Raw genomic sequence first — 18014 nt, forward strand, 5'->3', positions numbered from 1 at the left:
CCTCTGACTGTTCAGACTATTACTGTGTTCCCTTGACTGACCTCATTGCCTCCCATCTCTTCCTCCTTCATTCTACGTACCAGTCCCAGAAGGATCTTTCCAGAAGATAAATCAGATCACATTACTTCCTTACTCAGAAGCGTTCAGTGGTTCCCCATGACCAGTTGATGGAAATCTAAGCCATCTGGCCCCAGCCTACTGCCCAACCTCATCATGCTCGCGTGCAAGAACATGTACACATACGTACACATATACTTACGTACATACACACGTGCGACACACACACACACACACACACACACACATCTTTGTGTGTGAAATGCCCCAGGTCACGCTGCAATATACAAACTCTCCTTCTTCAGGCTCTCCCCGTATTCTGAATGCCCTTCTCCCACACACACATATTTGACCACCTCTACCGGGGAACCCTCACTAATCCTCCCCGCTCCTGATCACCCCGGTAGATTAAATACTCCCTCTTCAGCTCCTCCACAGCATTTCACACACTGCTCAAGGCACTCACACTCCCGCCTCACAGGACAGTTATTTACAAGCAGGCCGAGCTTCGGCCCTCTGCACCCTGAGTACCCACCTCTACTGCGGCCCTTGCCCCGTGCCGTCCTGATTGTCCGCGCACGTGGTGGCTGTTCCACTCCCCAGAGCTCTGCGCAGGTTGGGGCCGGGCCTGCCTCGGGGTCCAGAATAACAGAAAGATGATGAACATTCGATGAATGAGCGAATGGGTGATCCCCCCGCTGGTGTGAGAGCAGAACTTTGCCAGGTTCATCTTTGTATATTCCCAGCATCTAACACAAGTCACGGCCCCAGGTAGGGGCTCGGTACATATGTCTTGAATTGTTAACTGCGTTTCTGCACACTCATTTAGAATTCCATCAGAAAGCCAGACCCCTCCTTCTTTTCAAATTCTATCCACTGCAGCCACAGGGGTAAAGAGGAAAGGGGAGGGGGCTTGTCAGCTGAACCTCACAGAAGGTCTGGATCATGGTGGTCAGTGGGCCTGCCTGTAGGTCTCCACGTACAACCCTCTCCTCCGGAGATGGCTAACAAGCCCCAGGATCCTGGAAATTGTTTTCTTTTCTTTTCTTTTTTTTTTGAAATTGTTTTCAAGGCTAGCTCTTAACTGCCCCAGCAATTCACTCATGGAATGTTCTTTCGTGTTTGGCCTTTAGCGCTAAAAGACTAAACAGACATTTTCATTAGAAGGTACACAAAATGTCTCGCTTACCATCAACCGCCCCCTGCAGACTTTGAGTTCCCCGGGGGCGCAGGCCCCAGCTTGTTCATCTCTGTATTCCCGGCACCTAAGTACAAACAGCAGGTGCTCACTAGATGCTGATCCCAGAATGGTGAACAAGATGCTGGACACAGAACTCTGGCCAAATGACTCGATCCCGTTTCTCCTGTGCGAGACACATTCCAAAAGTCAGGGGTTGGATGTTTCGTGTTCATATCAGCCCCTCTGGACCCGCAGCTGCACACAGCTCGCAACTTACTCTTCCCACTCGAATCTGCCGGTCGTTATGAAAAAATGTCTCTCGACCCAGGCCATCTCTATCTGCTGCTGTAATACGTCTAACACGACCCCGTTTCTTCCTACTAAAACAGCAACCGAAAAGCCCCCAGAGTTAGACCTACGTAATTAACTTCTTCAGCACTTCGGATTTCTGCTATGCCTCTAAGAGCTATAATTTCATCCAGTTTTAAAATTCACCCAACCGTACATTTTGTCTTCTTCCCACGTCTAACTTATTCTCAGGCCATGTAACCCAGAAAATGATTCCGGTAGGCAACGTTGTAAGAATTAAGTCACAGCAAAGCTAAGGGTGAAACCTCATGCGTTTAGGCTGAACTCACCCAGCTCTGCAAGATGGGGAAAAGAGATAGGGGGACGGAGGAGATGGAGAGATGAGAGGAAGAGGAAGTTTGGGCCCTGAGCCAACAACGGCAGGAGGAAAACACCTCCCCCCAAAGACTCTTCTTTGCAGAAAATGAGATCTTTTTAAAACCTTGCCTTCTATGCACCACAGAAAGCCAATAAATGCGCCTCTCTGGGAACATGATCTCAGGCCGACCGAGCACCGGGTGGTGGGGAAAATGGCTGGCACCGTGGGACAATCTTCAGTTGCTAGAGGGGGTAGATGGGTATGAGCCACGATTACTAAAATTGCAGCCGGTTTGGGGTCAGAGAGCTCAGAGCGAAGTGTGGTTCTTACCGTGCAGCACCGATTTCCAAATGGCCTTTTACCTCATCCCTGCTCACCCTGCTACTTGACTGCTGCTACCCAAGCCGCACATAGCCTTCCCATGTGACGGGAGAAAGGAATTCCAGAGCCTTTACGCTTGGCGCAGAGTGAAATGCCCGCGTGTTCCTTATGTGCAGCCAGGCCCTGCTGCTGAGCTCCCTGGCTCCTCCTTTGACCTAGATTTCCCACCTTCCCCACAGGCCCCTCGCCACACGCGTACCCACACGCCCTTAGTGATGCCGACAGTCACATTTGATGTCAGAAACTATAGCGTTTTCTTTTCTCAGCAATTCTAGAACTCAAACATGGGACACACTTTTATTTCTTCAGAACACATGATTACCTTCAAAACATACACATATAACACTTTAAAGAACTTATAAACCCTTCCGTGTCCTTCAGAGCTGGAGTTCTCCCTCATAAGAATATCACATTTTACAGAATTATATTTAAAAACACAGCCTGTACTCTCTGAAGGACGTCCAGGTACCAGGGCGCGTTTGATCCTTGCATCAGCTCCGTGAGGCGCCGACCAGTTTTTATTGCCCCCATTTGGCAGATGGTATTTGACTCGCCTGAGGTCAGACAGCTAGTGACGGGACCAAGCTAGACCCCAGGCCTTCTCATCCCAGACTCAGGAGTGATATTAGAAATAGGTCAACCCTGCTTCTCAATTACTTAGCTCTCTTCAGCTCTCTTCCCATCTCTGGGAGGGAGAAACCAGAGGCTTCAAGTCCACCCACTTTTGGATGAATCGACTCCGAAATCTAGCTCCAGCCCCCACTTCTCCGCTGAGCCCCACACACATCTCCAACGCTCGCTAATCCTTCCTTCTCAGAGCGTCCCGGGGCAACTTGATTCCCGTACAGGCGACCTGAAGTCTGTGAGTTTTCCCTCAGACCTGCTCCTCCTCCTGTATTTTCTATTTTAGTAAAGGCATCGCCACCCACTCAGTCTCCCAAGCCAGAAATCCGGAGGCATCCCAGAATTCCCCTTCTCCCTAGGCTCTGCGAACAGTCAGGAAGTCCTGCCCGTTTGTGCTTCCTGATTCCTCTGAAATCTGTCCTCACCTGTTCTCAGGCCAGATCCCCTTTGTCTCTTGCCTAGATGGCTACACGTGTCTTCCTACACTTTCTCCCCTGACTTTACGCCCCAATCCATCTTCACGCTCTGATACAGCATGCCGTTCTTAACTCTGATTCTCACTGTGCTATTTCCCTGCTGAAAATCCTTTCATGGCTCCCCATACGTTTCAAGATAAAAATCCATGCTTTTCAACGTGGGCTACAAGGCCCTGTGCCCCTGGTTTCCCCTCTCTCTTCTCCTGGAGTCACAATCTAAACTGTCCCCTGACCGAGATGTTTTGTCCCCAGAATGCACCTTCTTCCTCACTCCCCAGAAGTAGCTCTTTTGCCATCAGACTTCGCCTGGGTGGCTCCTTTCATTGCCTGGGCAACCCAGATGGCCTCTCCTCTGAGCAACCTTTCCTATCCATCTTCTGCTATCCTCTTTATTATTGTATGACATTTTCAGCTACAAGAAACAGAAACTAAAATTGGCTTAAACGACAACAGAAGATTTATAATTTCTCCTGCAAAGTCCAGAAGTAGGAGGGCTCCTGGGTGGCTAATTCAGCGGCTCCATGACATCGCCAAGTTTCTTCCCATCTTTTTGTTCTGCCATCTTCATTTTGAATTATTGTTGAGTCTGCGTTACATATTTTAGAAACGTTCTCAGTTGGGGGGGGGGGCAGATATTTGTCTTTTGATGGTAAAAGATTTTCTGAAATAACCAGAAGCCACATAGAGCCACGTCTGCAGGGTCAGACGAGTAATCAGGGCAAGTGATGACATTTGGGGTCGTGGTTGAGGTAAGACACTACAGTAATGACACAGAACTTCTGGTTTTGCCTATGATCTGGGTCTAAAAGCAAGTTTAGAAAAGGCATTCCAGGTATCTTGAGTTATGTCCAAACTCTTTGTGAAAACATGGAGTGTGAACACCAAGAGTTACTGTTTTCAAAGCTAGCCCCCCGCTTGATGTTTACGTTTTAATCTGCTGGTGTAGAAAAGGAAGAGCAAATTAAAATTAAAAGGTTCCTTGTTACCTGGCAGAGAAGGAGAAACTACCTGCCTAGATAAGGAGCTTAAAGTGCTAAGATCTGGGACACAAATCTCCCAAACAGAAGGAGAAAAGGGGTTCAGGGAAGCCCCTGAGCCCTGAGTCTGGGAGGTCAGGCCAGGTGCGGTCCTATGAGTGGGTGGCCCACGTGGACAGAAATAGCTTGGGGTCAAGGGAAGCCAAACTCCAACGATAAGCCAGCCGCTCCCCACTCGAGCGGCTGTGTGGCTTCTTCGGCTTATTTTCCTCTAAATCCCAGAGCGCTTTCTTTGCCCTCCCGTTCCTTGGAGTCCTCCCCATAGTGTCTTTGTCCTTCCTTCTCCTCCCTGTAGATCTTAAGTAACCAAGAGGAGTGGTTCAAGGCGGAGCTTAGGAGCCAAGAAGGATACGTGCCCAAGAATTTTATAGACATCAAGTTTCCTGAGTAAGTATTCCCAGCCTGCTGAGATGGGCCTGCCGCACACACTCCCCTTTACTGCAGCAGCCACTAGAATTATCCCGGCACAGCCCGGACGCTGTCAAAAATGGTTGCCTCTGGAGAGGGAACCACCCAGCTGAAGGCCAGGGGTGGGAGGGAGATTCGCATTGCACAGCATTCTCGTTTGAATTTTATACCATGGGCAAGAGTCACCTCTTTTGGGCTTCCCTGGTGGTGCAGTGGTTGAGAGTCCGCCTGCTGATGCAGGGGACATGGGTTCGGGAAGATCCCACATGCCGCGGAGCGGCTGGGCCCGTGAGCCATGGCCGCTGAGCCTCTGCGCCAGGAGCCTGTGTTCCGCAACGGGAGAGGCCACAACAGTGAGAGACCCGCGTACCGCAAAAAAAAAAAAAAAAAGAATCACCTATTTTAAGTTTATAAACTAACATCATGTATAATTGCAACCATGGGGTTTCCAAGAATTCCGGGGGTGCGCCGGGTGCGCTCTCAGCCACTCCACCTCAACAGCTGCTCCTTCAGGCCTCTTCTCTTTTATCTCCCAACCCACCCTCCATCCCAGCCAGGAGGACGAAGCTCTCGGCCTTCCTGAAACCATGTTCGCACCCGTGAGAGAGGTCAGGGAAATTCCCTCCATAAAGAGGAAACGAAATATTGAGATTGGGTCACGTGCGCCTCAAGAATTGACCACAGGGGTGAGATAGAAATCTAACGTTGTGTGAGGGTCAGGGTCTAGCCGAAGAACAAAGTGACCACTGAACCAATAGAATGACCACTGACCTCAGCCAGGGGGCCCCTGAGGCTGCCCTGTCATCTTCTAGGTGAGCACAGCACACCTGCAGCCCCTCTTCCACCGCGCTCTCGGCGGATGGCCTGGCTTCCAGGACAGCGGAGGCCCCCAGAAAAGCCCCTCGACCCCACCCGCCCTGACTCGCTGCATCCACCCACATCCTGCAACTGCGCAGACACTGCCTTTTCTGCAGTTGTTTGGAAAGAACCATCTGCGCTTCGAGCAGACGTTCTCTCCTCTCTCGCGCATCAACTTGCCTCCCTCTCTGCCGGATCATTCCCGGCAGCAAACAAAGATGTCGCAGTTTCTCCCATCTTACCAAAAACCAAAAAGCGAAACCAAACAGCAAAACTCTTGATCCCAAACCCCCTTCCAGCTACGACTCCACTTCTTCAAAAGAATCATTATATTTGCCGTCCTCTCCTGCCATTCTCCCCAGAACCCACACAACTTCAAGGTCACCGTGAACTGCTGGTCCCAGTGGCCGATCGTAGCCCATCACGTCAGCACGATTCGATGTGGGGAATCTCTCCCTCTTCCTTTGGCTTCCAGAACATCCTTCTTCCTGGTTCTCTTCCCACCTCCCTGGCTGCTCCTTCCCCGACTCCTTTGCCAGTTTCTCCTCGCCTCCCCCGTCTCCTTTACAGTTAGAATGTCGCCCTCCCAGTGAGACCCCCCCCATCACCATATTTTGAATGACTCCCCCACCCCATCTCTCCTCTGTTTTCATTTCCTCCACAGCACTTACATCAGCTGACACACTTAATATTCTTATTACTTTGTTGTTTATGGTGTGTCTCTCCCCACCGCACTAGAATATAAGAAGTTCCATGAGGGTCCTTGTCTGTGCTGCTCACCACTGTATCCGCTATATCCCCAGAAGGAGGCTCAGCACAGAGTAGATGTTTAATAAAAGCTATTAGCTATGAATGAATGGCTTTTGGAACGATGTATAATAGGAAAACCTGGCACGCGTTTCATATGCAGGGTGTGGACATTTTTGCAAGTCTTGAGGGAAGTCACTTATCAAATTCCAGATGGAGAACATTTTCTAAACAGTCCCCTCACTGTTTGCCGCCTCTTCCGAGATATCTCCTCTGAGGATGGCTGCTGTGGAGGGGGTCCCATTCTCTTCCCCTCCCCATTACATTTCCTGTGGTGGCCACTCATCAGCATGGTAGGTTTGCATGGCAAACACTCTGGCAGGATCTCCAGGCAGATCTCCAGGCTCCCCTCAGAGCCCGACCAACCTTCCCCTGCAAGTCCCAGGTCTGGAGGAAGGACATTCTTCCGCCACCCATGTCTGTTCAGTTCCTACATTCCAAAGAGCACAGGGAACTGCTCACAAAGGAATCCAAAGCTGTGGCCCGTTGGACCTTCATCTTAAAGGGACACACATACTGGCTTTCCAGGGGTGGCAATTAGAGCAGGCACCTTGCAGCAAAAGGACACCACCCTACCTTTGGCTGCTGAGGGATTGCAAACACTTGTTCCGCTTCTCTGTGGTTGAGAGAGGTTTCTGGCCTCCTGCCCCGTGGCTGTAGCCACTGTTTGACTTGCCCCTGTGCAAGTGTTTGGCCTTTTTCATATACGCTGTACCCCCTGCAGCAATGCTTCCAAAGGCTGCCAGCCTGAAAGAGCAGTTTCTCCTTGGTTTCTTCTTCTCCAGGGTAAAGATTATTTTCCAGCCTGGTTTTTGGGGAGGGCCCAGGAGCTGGCTGTGTAGATGCCTCTCTCTGGCTGCTACCAGCCTTGCTTATTTCCAAGTGTGTGTGCGGGCCTCCCTGGGTGCCCTGCAGCCTCTGCCAGGCAGGGAGCACAGCCGCTCCCGCCCCACGCCACCCAGGGGCCCTGGGCTGTGACTCTCTTTCCCGGCCACCAAGGTCTCAGCCCGGAGCTGGCACCCAAGGCCCTGCCCATTGCCTCCAGTGCCCCAAGGGGTCCCTGTCCCTGCAGTTCTTTTCTAGAGACATCCCTCTCACAGCTGCCTGCAGGAAGCCACTCCCCACAGTGAGTGACTCCCACGCTGTCCCGTTTGGTGCAGTGGCACATTTCCATGATTCAGGATTTCCAAGCAGGAGAGAGACTTCTCCTGGGGGGACGGGACAGGAGGTGCCTCAAGGGGAACACTCACTTGCCTCGCCTGTAAACTGCTGGAGCGTTTGTTTAGTTTCAAAGGCACCTGGCCCCTCTTTGGTCTCTGTCTGCTCTCTGCTGAGCAGTCCCCAGCCTCTCTCCCTTTGGGTCATCTCTCTCCTACTTCCTTCCCTCCCTACCCTCACCCCTACCATCACTCTGGCGTCTCACCAAGATCCTCTGCTTTTATCTCACCTGATAGATGGTTTCACGAAGGCCTCTCACGACACCAGGCAGAGAGCTTGCTGATGGGCAAGGAGGTTGGTTGCTTCATCATCCGGGCCAGCCAGAGCTCCCCAGGGGACTTCTCCATATCTGTCAGGTACCGGCTGTCCCTGACTCCTCCCTGACCTACTAAAGCATTAAAGCAGCAAGGTGACCTCTTGAACATGACCTATTCCTCAGGAGCATGGCGGCCAAGGGGCCCAGGCATCTTATCAACTGTGATGCTGTGGATTTTCTTTCCATAACACACGTACACAACTCCTCAGTTTGTGGCCCAAATTACATGTGCGTTCATCTGCCTCCCCCTCCAGCCCAGGTGCTTCTGGAGGGAGAGGATTTTTATCAACTTCGTCTCTGTGGCTTTTACAGCACCCTGTACCCAGTAGGTGCTGGGTGAGTATCTGTGGAAGGCGTGGGAATGGAGGAGGAAAAGAGAATTCCCAACTGTCCACATCTGCCTTGGGGTCGCGATCTTAACGTTTTCTTTTACTGCTGATGCTTGTTTGAAGAAGGGTAGAGAAAAATCAAAACCCAGGTCACCGCCGTAGGCCACATCTGTAGGTGTAAGCGGCTGCACGAGACGAGAGGCTACCTCCATACCCCGTAATGCAGCAAAACTGACAGGGACAGAGCAGAGCCCAGGAGTTCTGGGCCGGGGGGACTGTGACAGCAAAGTCTCGTCAATGTGCAGCACCCCGGGAGGAAGTGACTCACTCTAACACGACACAGCCCCACACGCAGAAGCCCCAAGTCTGAACACACAGCATGTGGTCAGCGTGTTGGGGATCTCAAGTCACACATCAGACTTGATGACCACATGTGAAAGTGCAAGAATTATGGCGATAGCAGTACAGGGGTTGGCGCGACAACCTGTACGGGGAAACCTCACTGTCAAGTTACCTGACCAGAAGCGCTGTCTGGATTCTGCAATATAATCTGGAAGGCGTGCAGCTTTAAGTTCATAAATCCGATCTCGGGTAATAAACGGAGGCCACTTTACTATTTAGAAAGAAAATGTCCTGTAAGGAATAAGTAGGAAGGACTTAAAAATAATGGGTCAACCATTTGTATGCATTTGTGCCCCCAACGTGCTCAATAGCTTGGTCTCCTAAGCACTGCCCTTGCAGGCTGACTTAAACTCTTCATTTCCCTTAACTAAAGCTTCCTTTTTCACATCTTGGGTGATGGTAAATTTTAGCTCAGGCCAATATTGATGTATCACAAATTCTAAACTTGTTAGGTCTTAATTAATGAGATTTTGCTCTATTAATAAATCTTGCAAGTCAACCCTATTTCTTAAGGGCCACAATTTGAGGCAAGACCAAGCAAATTGTTCGACTGAAAGGCGTTTCTTGGTGCCTTTGGTTTGCGTGACGTTGCTGAGTCTGGCTTTTTCAGTGAGGAATTAGGGTTTCTAGTTCCTTGATTAAATTGAATTCTACAAAAAATGATCAGCCTTGACGCCTGCTACAGTCTTCCCCTGCCGTTGAGGCCATGCAGCTTCTCGTGATGGTGATTATTACTGTAATCAGTATTACCTCTTCTGCAGAAATGTAGTATAATGTATTCCAAAGCAGAATCATTTTTATTTATTTATACGTCTGCTTTCTGTCATGGGCACAGATAATTAAGAGCTAATTGTAGTTCTATCACTTAGCAGTTGTTAGGGGTCTGAAATACTAGACTTTAGAGTCTGGAGTCCTGAATTACACCCTTTCTCTGCCCCTCTCGGAACTCGAGACAGTGGTCCAGCCACTCTCTCTCGAGCACCCAGAGGACCCACTACAGCCCTGACATCCATCCTCTCAGCACATGGGAGTGAAAGGGTTAATGTTTCTCATTCTGAGTTCTTTGACTAAGAGGTGGTGGATGAATAATTGTTTCACAAGCATATTTCCTCCTCCTCACCCCAATGTGGGGAGTGATGGCTGTGAGTTGAGCCATGTGGTGTTGTTGCCCTGAAGAAAGCATATGTGAGTGACCACAGCCAAAAGGGGAAGAGCAAGCAATGATTGCCAAAGTGTTGGCTACGACCCCCAAGGTGGTTAAGCAGAGGTCACTGCATGGGTTCACCTGGCTATGAGCAGAGACCCACACAAAAGATGAGAAGGAAGATCAGAATTCCTGTCTCCTGGCTTCCCTGGTGGCACAGTGGTTAAGAATCTGCCTGCCAGTGCAGGGGACACAGGTCGAGCCCTGGTCCGGGAAGATCCCACATGCCGCGGAGCAACTAAGCCCGTGCGCCACAACTACTGAGCCTGTGCTCTAGAGCCCGTGAGCCACAACTACTGAGGCCTGCAGGCTTAGAACCTGTGCTCTGCAACAAGAGAAGCCACGGCAATGAGAAGCCCACACACCGCAACGAAGAGTAGCCCCCGCTTGCTGCAACTAGAGAAAGTCTGCACTCAGCAACAAAAACCCAATGCAGCCAAAAATAAATAAATAAATTAATTAAATAAGTAAATTTTTTAAAAAAGAATTCCTGTCCCCTCTGAACATGGACCACGAAATCCATCCCTAAGAACGAGTATCTTTACTCTTCAACATGTTTTAAGTTTGTGACCTTTCTTCTGCCGTCAGGCAACTGGTATCATTAATGCCAGTTTATTTTTAGACATAAATATGTATCCATTTGACAAAAAAAAAACTTGACATCCCAACAAGGATGACTTGGTGATGGAAAAAGGCTGGAGCTATTAGTAAAGGCCCAGTCCCCTCTTTCCAATGAATAAAATCCAATTTCTCCATCCCTGGTACAAGCATGCTCCACCACTTGTGAGTCCAGCTGGTGTCAAAGGTGCCGATCTAAAAGAAGTTAACATGAAAAAATAATAGTAATAAAAAACACGTGTGCATGGTGTGACAGGCCCAGCTCATTAGACTGGAATCAGAGACCCCGGGTCCTTGTCTCAGCTCTGCCACTCACTCACAGTGACCTTGACAAGGCCCCTCCACCTCTTTGAGGCTCAGCACATTTTTTCCCAAAAGCTCAAAATACTTTGTAACCTTATTTATGCAAAACAAGACCAAGAGATACCCATTATGTAGAGAACAAAGCGTGGCAGATTTCTCAGGGTAGTTTATGGGCTTAAAGGAGCTGGTTCAAACTATTTTCTGTTAACAGACAGGTAATGAGGGCTTGAAAAACTCCTCTCCTCTGAATCTTGGCAGGGTCCTTAGCCTGGTAAGTTCTTAGGTGTTGCCATGTTTCAAATAAACATTGTAAAAAAAAGTCCTTGATCTTGTAGTCTTTAAAGCACTGGGAACATTTTTTTCTTATAAAAGGTCAGTTCCAGTGTCAGAAGAAAGATTACCTTCTCCTCATGTTAAAAAAAAAAAAAAAAAAATCCGCTCTAGCTCAGCCTGTGTCTGGAGTCGTCCCTCCCACAGATCTCCCCCCGGAGTTTGCCTGGGCCAGCGCACCTGCCCAGGAATGGGCCAGCCACCCATACCTCTGCTCCCTGCCCAAACAGAACCCCAGCATCCCTGGATACAGTCAGCCCTGGAGGCAAGGACATGGTCACCATGTAATAGACAATTTGGATTTGCCTTGATCCCTAGGCATGAGGGTGATGTTCAGCACTTCAAAGTCATGAAAGACAACAAGGGTAATTACTTCCTGTGGACAGAGAAGTTTCCATCCCTCAACAAGCTGGTGGACTACTACAGGACGACTTCCATCTCCAAACAGAAGCAGATCTTTCTGAGGGATAGGACCCGGGAGGAACAGGTATGCTGCAGGTCCCCATTGGCCCCAGTCCAGAGATTCTGGGCAGCTCGGGTCCTACACGAACCACCAAGACCATGCATCTGATGGGGAGGTCCCTGTGTATTCTGAAAGGCAGAGATCTCAGTTTAAATCCTAGCTTAGCACTTCCTAGGTATGTGACTTTGGAAAGTTCTCTAATCCTCAGTTTCCTCATCCATTAAAATTGAGATAATAGTGACAGCTACCTCATAGGATGGTGTGAAGGTTAGAGAAGATCATGTAGCCCCACTCCTTGCATCATTCCTAATCACGCCACAGGCACTCGGTACACGTGGGCTCTTATTACGCTCTTATTTTGTTATTCACAGATGTTACTATGTCACAGTTTTCAGCCTAGCTCAGGAGCCGCCCAAGGATGAAGGTGCGGGGAGGATGGGGGGGCACTATACATGGGGATATTAGAGCCTAGAGTCCAGGACTAATGCAGCAGGTAGAGCTTTGTGGCCGAATTTGGGGATGGGGGAGGGTAGAAGCAGGGGGCACTGGAGGAGAAAACTGGAGGTGGGATTCTTGCTCTTGGAACAGTTTGGGATATGAAGTATTGTTTTAAAGAAGATGCATCCGACAGACCTGGCTTTCTTTAAAACCTGATTTCATTGCAAGAGAAGAAAACTTTCTGAGTATCGGTTTTTCTCATCCATAGAATGGAGAGACTATAATGCCTCCCTCATTGGGCTGTTGTGAGGATAAATGAGACATCATTACGGGCCTTGCCACAGGGTCTGGTCCATAGTCGGCACTAAGGAAATGTTAACTAGCCTCCATAAGTAAATTCACACACACACAATCTATGCAACATGTTTCAAAGGAAATAACATGGTTATAGGAGATGGGTATTACAGAAACAAGCATTGACTAAAAGAGTTGAAATCCCAGCGACAGGTTATTTGAAAAGACATTGAGACTTTCAAAGCAACATGTGCTTCAGGGAAGTAAAGAAAACCATCCCTTGCAAGTAATGGGTTGATTTTAAGCCTGAGAAGTTACAATCAAAGGAGGAAAGAGTGTTCCCAAATGCAGAGAGAAATTTAGAAAGATAAGCAAAGGTTAAACCCCCACCTTGTAAATTCTTTTAACCAGGAAATGGACAGAGGTATTCATTTATTAGGATGTGCACACACAGGTGAAAGAGGAAATATAAAAATGCATTAAACTGGATTTAATGAGCTCATTTTGCAAAGTGCTTAGCGCAGTGCCTGGCATATACTAAGCCAAGGGCCCTGTGTAATTGTTTGTTAGATAAAAATAACAAGGAATTGTCTCTGAGTCACGAGGTTGTGGTAGCATTCAGGAGAAAGATCTTGTTTCTTCCCAACGTGCCCAGCAGCAGGCCTGGTTTCCATGGTGCTGCAAGAGCGTTGCTGTTTGGGTCTCCATCATCAGGCTATAAATGACAGTTCAAAATCATGCAAAGTCAATAGCAGAGCTTATCTGGAGGGTAGGATGTCCAGCAGTGTGGCAACATGCGATAAGGAGGGGTGGCACTGTGTCGGTAAAATGGGACATTTAAGCATGATTACACAGAGAAAAACAAGCCCACTAGGAAGGGGCTAGTTGGGTACCACGTGGAAAGTCTGTGAACCGGAGACCCAAACTCCCCAAACTGGGAGAATCTGAGAATGCAGTGGCCGCTTTGAAAACGTAATGGTCTGAACCATTGATTCTCCTTAAGCTGCCCTCACCCCCTCAGCTGTTTCTTGGAGCTGGCATGAGCTAAGTCTGGGAACAGCTGCCAGAAGAGTGGGGTAGGACCAGGAGATGCGTGAGGAGGATGGATCCGCATCACCTCTGTTCTCTCCCAGGGTCAGCGGGGCAACAGCCTGGACCGGAGGTCCCAGGGAGGCCCACCCCTGAGTGGGACTGCGGGAGAAGAAATCCGGCCTTCGATGAACCGGAAGCTGTCGGATCACCCCCCGCCCCCTCCCTCGCAGTATCCCCCCGCACCACTGCCACCACAGCAGCGGTACCTGCAGCAGCAGCAGCCTTTTCATCAGGTATCTGGAAAGAATGCAGTGGGGCACAGTGAGCTGGGGAGAAGGATCTGCTCTCCCCCCCAGGCTTCAGTCACTTTGTCCCCACTGCCACTCAGTGTATGAAAACTCCCCACGGTGCTGGAAACAACCAAAGCAAATAAATGCTGGGGACCTGTTTTGGGTCCAGGACTGTCGGCTGGGGAGGAACGTCCCAGTCCAGGCCAGGCCCCATCAGCTCTCACTGGGCCCATACAGAAGATCCTGGGCCCCCAGGTGGCAGAAATATGGAAACCGCTCTTGGTGAAGAAGTCTCTGTGAATTAAATGGCTCCCTGCTTGAAAACACACACACACTCTCTCTCTCACCCTGAGGACACAGTGAACAATTGTTTCATTTTCCTATCGGCACAATTCCAAATCTTTTCGTGCCCTTTAACCCATCTGGCTGTCAAGATCTACAAGAAAAACTGATTAACACCAGAAATGGATCCTTGCTTATTTATTTATCTATCCCCCGCCTTGTTCCAGATAGGATTTTACGTGGCTTGCCCAGAGTGACAATACAGCCAGATAGCATCATCCCTGAATTCCGCAGCAGGGCATACAAAGTCCTCTGTGAGCTGCCCCTATCTGTCTCCCCAGCACCATCCCCTGCTACCGTGCCACGTGAACATACCTTCTGGCAACGCTGCACTACCTTTAGTTACCAGAATTTTTCACTGCGTTTTCTCTCATGCTTTTGAGGCTTTTTATATGTTGTCCCCCCTGCCTGAAATGCCCTTGCTTAGTCAGTTCTACTCCTCTTTAAGCTGGAGTTCAAGCACCCTGATCACCCAGGCCAAGTTATTCAGTCTTCTCTATGCTCACTCATCACTTAAATGTGTATGGTTCCCCCTCTAAACCGATGTTCCATGAAGATAGGGGCCTCGTCTTTCCAGCTACATATCCTCATGCTTAAGACAGTACTAGACCCATGGTAGGTGCCAGATAAATATTCCTTGGTTGAATGAATGAAAGCTGGCATCATCTTCACAATGTAAGGTCTGCACTGGCTGTGTCCATGTCATCAGAGCAAGGTGCTGGGGGAGCCTGTGAGGGATGCTTCTGGCGATGTGGTCATGGCTGTTCTGTCACATCTGTTTCTAGGAACGCCGTGGAGGCAGCCTGGACATAAACGACGGGCACTGTGGCATGGGCAACAGCAGCGAAATGAATGCCGCCCTCATGCAACGGAGACACACAGACCCCGTGCAACTCCAAGCAGCCGGGGTATGTGAACTTCCCTCTCTGGGCTCAGAGGAGGAGGCCAAGGGGCCAAGTAGAGAAACGGTTGGTCCTCCGCGAGAGACCGGGAGAGACCAGTCTCTCTCCACGAGAGACTGTGTGTCAAACTGCACACAGAGGTGGTGGGAACCCAGCGAGTGACGGTGGGGCAGGAGTTCCCCGTAGAGCTGATCCCAGCTGGCGCCATCCAGCCTGCTGTTCTCAGTTTGGCTGTCGGGCCTTGCCCGACCCTCACATTTCCTGACTGCAATTCTAGCAGAGGGAGATCCGTTGCGCTGGCATCGAGGGCTGTTAGTCTGGGCACATTGCGTTCTGTTTGTCACTCGAAGAAAATAAAAAGAACACCTATTCGTGTAGAGAGTGTAGTTCTCAAGGATCCTCTTGGAGCCTTGGAGAATGACATCTCAGTTGCTCAGAGCTGTGCATCCGGGTCTGCTTTCAGTTGCAGTGGGGTTTGAAATGTCTCTGGAGAGCCATCCGTCAGCCTTCAGGGCAGGCAGCTCACAGAGAGCTTTGTCTTGGTACCAGGGCCCGCAGATCCTCCTCCGTGTGCCCGTGGCTCAGAAAGCAGCTCTGCCGGCCCCAGCTCAGCAGGACCTCTCTGTGCTTTCCCCCAGCAGCGAGTGCGGTGGGCCCGGGCGCTGTACGACTTCGAGGCTCTCGAAGATGATGAGCTGGGATTCCACTGTGGAGAGGTGGTTGAGGTCCTGGACAGCTCCAACCCATCCTGGTGGACTGGCCGCCTGCACAACAAGCTGGGCCTCTTCCCTGCCAACTACGTGGCACCCATGACCCGGTGAGGCCCTTCTGGAGGGCTCGGAAGCTTTGGTCTGAAGCTGCCTGCAAGTGATGGAACAAGGAAGAAACTCTGGAAGTACACACACATATATATACGCGTGTATATATACATATGCACACACGTATATATGCCTACATATCTACACATTTATAATAGTAATTTATTGGCAAGTTCGTTGGTTACTTAGTTGATATGAAAGGAGCTCAGGTGGAGAATTCTATTCATACTTATCTTTCTGCTCCCCTCAGCGGGTGTGCAGAAGGCAGGGGGGGCGCTGGGAAGTGGGAGGCAGGGAAATGACACCGACATGCCTCCTGCCCTTAGGCCGGCACAGCTTCCTCCTCGTCTTGGGAATTCTGACTGAGAGGACCTAAGCGGGATCCACACCTGGTGCTGGACGCAGAAAAGCAGGGTGGGGTTGGACTTGGCGGGGCATGTCCTCCTTTACCTGCATGTCTGGCTCCCCGCCCCCTCCGAGGGTGTGCGGGGCTGCTGCCCCCCTCTCCCCACGGGGTGGGCACTGCTGGGTGGAGGACGAAGGCGCCGCTCTGAGCTGGGAGCGGGAGGGGATGGGAGGGGAGGGCTGGAGCAGGGGGCGTCCCGGGGCCTGGGCAAGACTAGTCCCCTGGCAGATGCTCACCTGAGACCTTCCTCTCCCTCAAGCGAACGTTCCCCAACGAATTCTCTTCCATGTGGCTGCGGTGGAGAAATGGAGGCCCTGTGAGAACCGAGCACTGGGAAATGGAGGGGTTTTTCACAAATCCCCCACTGGCTTACTTGGGTGTAACATCTGTTTCCCCAGCAACCAAGAACGCAGCATCCTAGACTCTGTAAAGCGCCCGGAGAAGCCCCGGCTGAGAATGGCAGATTTCAGAGCCACTGTTTTATGGTTACAGGGGTGTCTCTTCAGGGCTCTATTTGTTTTCCCTCTTGGTTTCCTGTGTTTTGAAGATGCTTTGCCCAGCAACACAGAGAGAAGCCCACTCCTCAAGAGCACTGTTTAGCGACTGGTCAATTGACTGATTGGCCATGACCCTGGGTGGCAGCTGGCTTGGAGAGAGCTTCCTGTTCCCTCCGACTGTTGGGCCACCGCTGGCGCCTCCCCGCCCCACAAGCTGCACCTGGGAAGGAACCCCACGGCCACTGTCTCTCCTTCACCTCAAAATAGACTCGTGTCTCCCAGGGCTCAGCCTGGGCGCGGGAAGCACAGATCAGCCTGGCTGGGGAGCAGGGACACTGGAGAAGGAAGCTCAGTGTCGTAGGGGAGCCAGAACAAACGTGTCCGCCCCGAGGGCGTCTAGGAGGGGTGGTGGGCGGGTATACGGAGACCAGAAGGAAAGGGCTCAGGCGGAAGTGCTGGTGAAGGAGCTCCGGGGTGGGTGGGGACCTGTTGCTTCCTCTTCTTCCCAGCCCTTCCTTCTCTGAGGAGGGACGGGGCAGCCATCAACCAAGGTGACGTAGGAAGAAAGGGTTTCTGACTCAGAAGTAACTGTCAGTGTAACGTAGGCTATGGCCTGTTGGCTCTGAAATCTGCCATTCTCTGATCCCCATGTCGCCTTTAGAGAAAAAGAGAAAAAGAAAAGACTCTGTGGTGGGTCTTGGGAGGGAAGAGAAAATAGCCTGAGAGGCAGGGGGAGTCCAGCGAGTGAGGAGGGGTCTCTGGAAGTGAAAGCGCAGGAGGTAGAAGGGAACGGAGACATTTCAAAAGATCCAGGAGCAGCGTGAGAGGCTGAAGGGAGGAAGAGGGACAGGAGGTGAAGTGGGACAGGTGAGGAAGACACTGGAGTGACAAGTTGGGGGCAGATGAGGCACGGGCAGGAGGGACAGAGGCTGGTGGGCAGGACGAACCTGGACAGAGGAGACACTGCAGGAACCAAGGCAAAAGAACAAAGGCCAAGGAGCCCGGATAAGCTGTTTCGGTGCTGGGTGATGTGAACAGGTTACAGTAAATAAAAGCCAAAGTAATGTTTGATTTTACAGTATTTACAAACCGTATGCTTTCAGCGGTCCACGAACTTGGTCCATTTGTCTGATTCTGTGGGAGGACCAGCCCCAGGGAAGACAGAGGGAAACGACTGGGTTCTGGCCTGGGTTTTGTGCCTTGAAACACTCCTCAAGAAAGCAGTAATAAAACAAGTGCCTTTGTTCTGCTGGGCTGGGTCTGGTGTCTGTCACACGCCTCTCTGGAGGAGGGTGGGGGTCACTGGCCTGGAGAAGC

The 18014-nt window shown here is 50.7% G+C and overlaps 1 protein-coding gene across 5 annotated transcripts in view; it reads left to right on the plus strand.

Annotated features, from left to right (window-relative positions):
• GRAP2 (GRB2 related adaptor protein 2) overlaps window positions 1-17778 on the plus strand; it is a 62772-nt gene extending 44994 nt beyond the window's left edge. For 2 of the 5 annotated variants that reach the window (XM_033405107.2, XM_049693926.1), the window contains exons 3-8: window positions 4718-4809; window positions 7950-8069; window positions 11534-11702; window positions 13544-13735; window positions 14860-14982; window positions 15526-17778. In XM_033405107.2, coding sequence (XP_033260998.1) covers window positions 4718-4809; window positions 7950-8069; window positions 11534-11702; window positions 13544-13735; window positions 14860-14982; window positions 15526-15789 — 960 coding nt within the window. In that variant the 3' untranslated portion in view covers window positions 15790-17778. Of the gene's footprint in view, window positions 1-4717; window positions 4810-7949; window positions 8070-11533; window positions 11703-13543; window positions 13736-14859; window positions 14983-15525 lie in introns of those variants that run through there. The other 3 variants (XM_033405109.2, XM_004279508.4, XM_012536610.2) reach the window with 3 other exon arrangements.
• The last annotated feature ends 236 nt before the right edge of the window (window positions 17779-18014 follow it).

Source organism: Orcinus orca, chromosome 11, assembly GCF_937001465.1.
Source record: "Orcinus orca chromosome 11, mOrcOrc1.1, whole genome shotgun sequence".
Classification (NCBI taxonomy): domain Eukaryota; kingdom Metazoa; phylum Chordata; class Mammalia; order Artiodactyla; family Delphinidae; genus Orcinus; species Orcinus orca.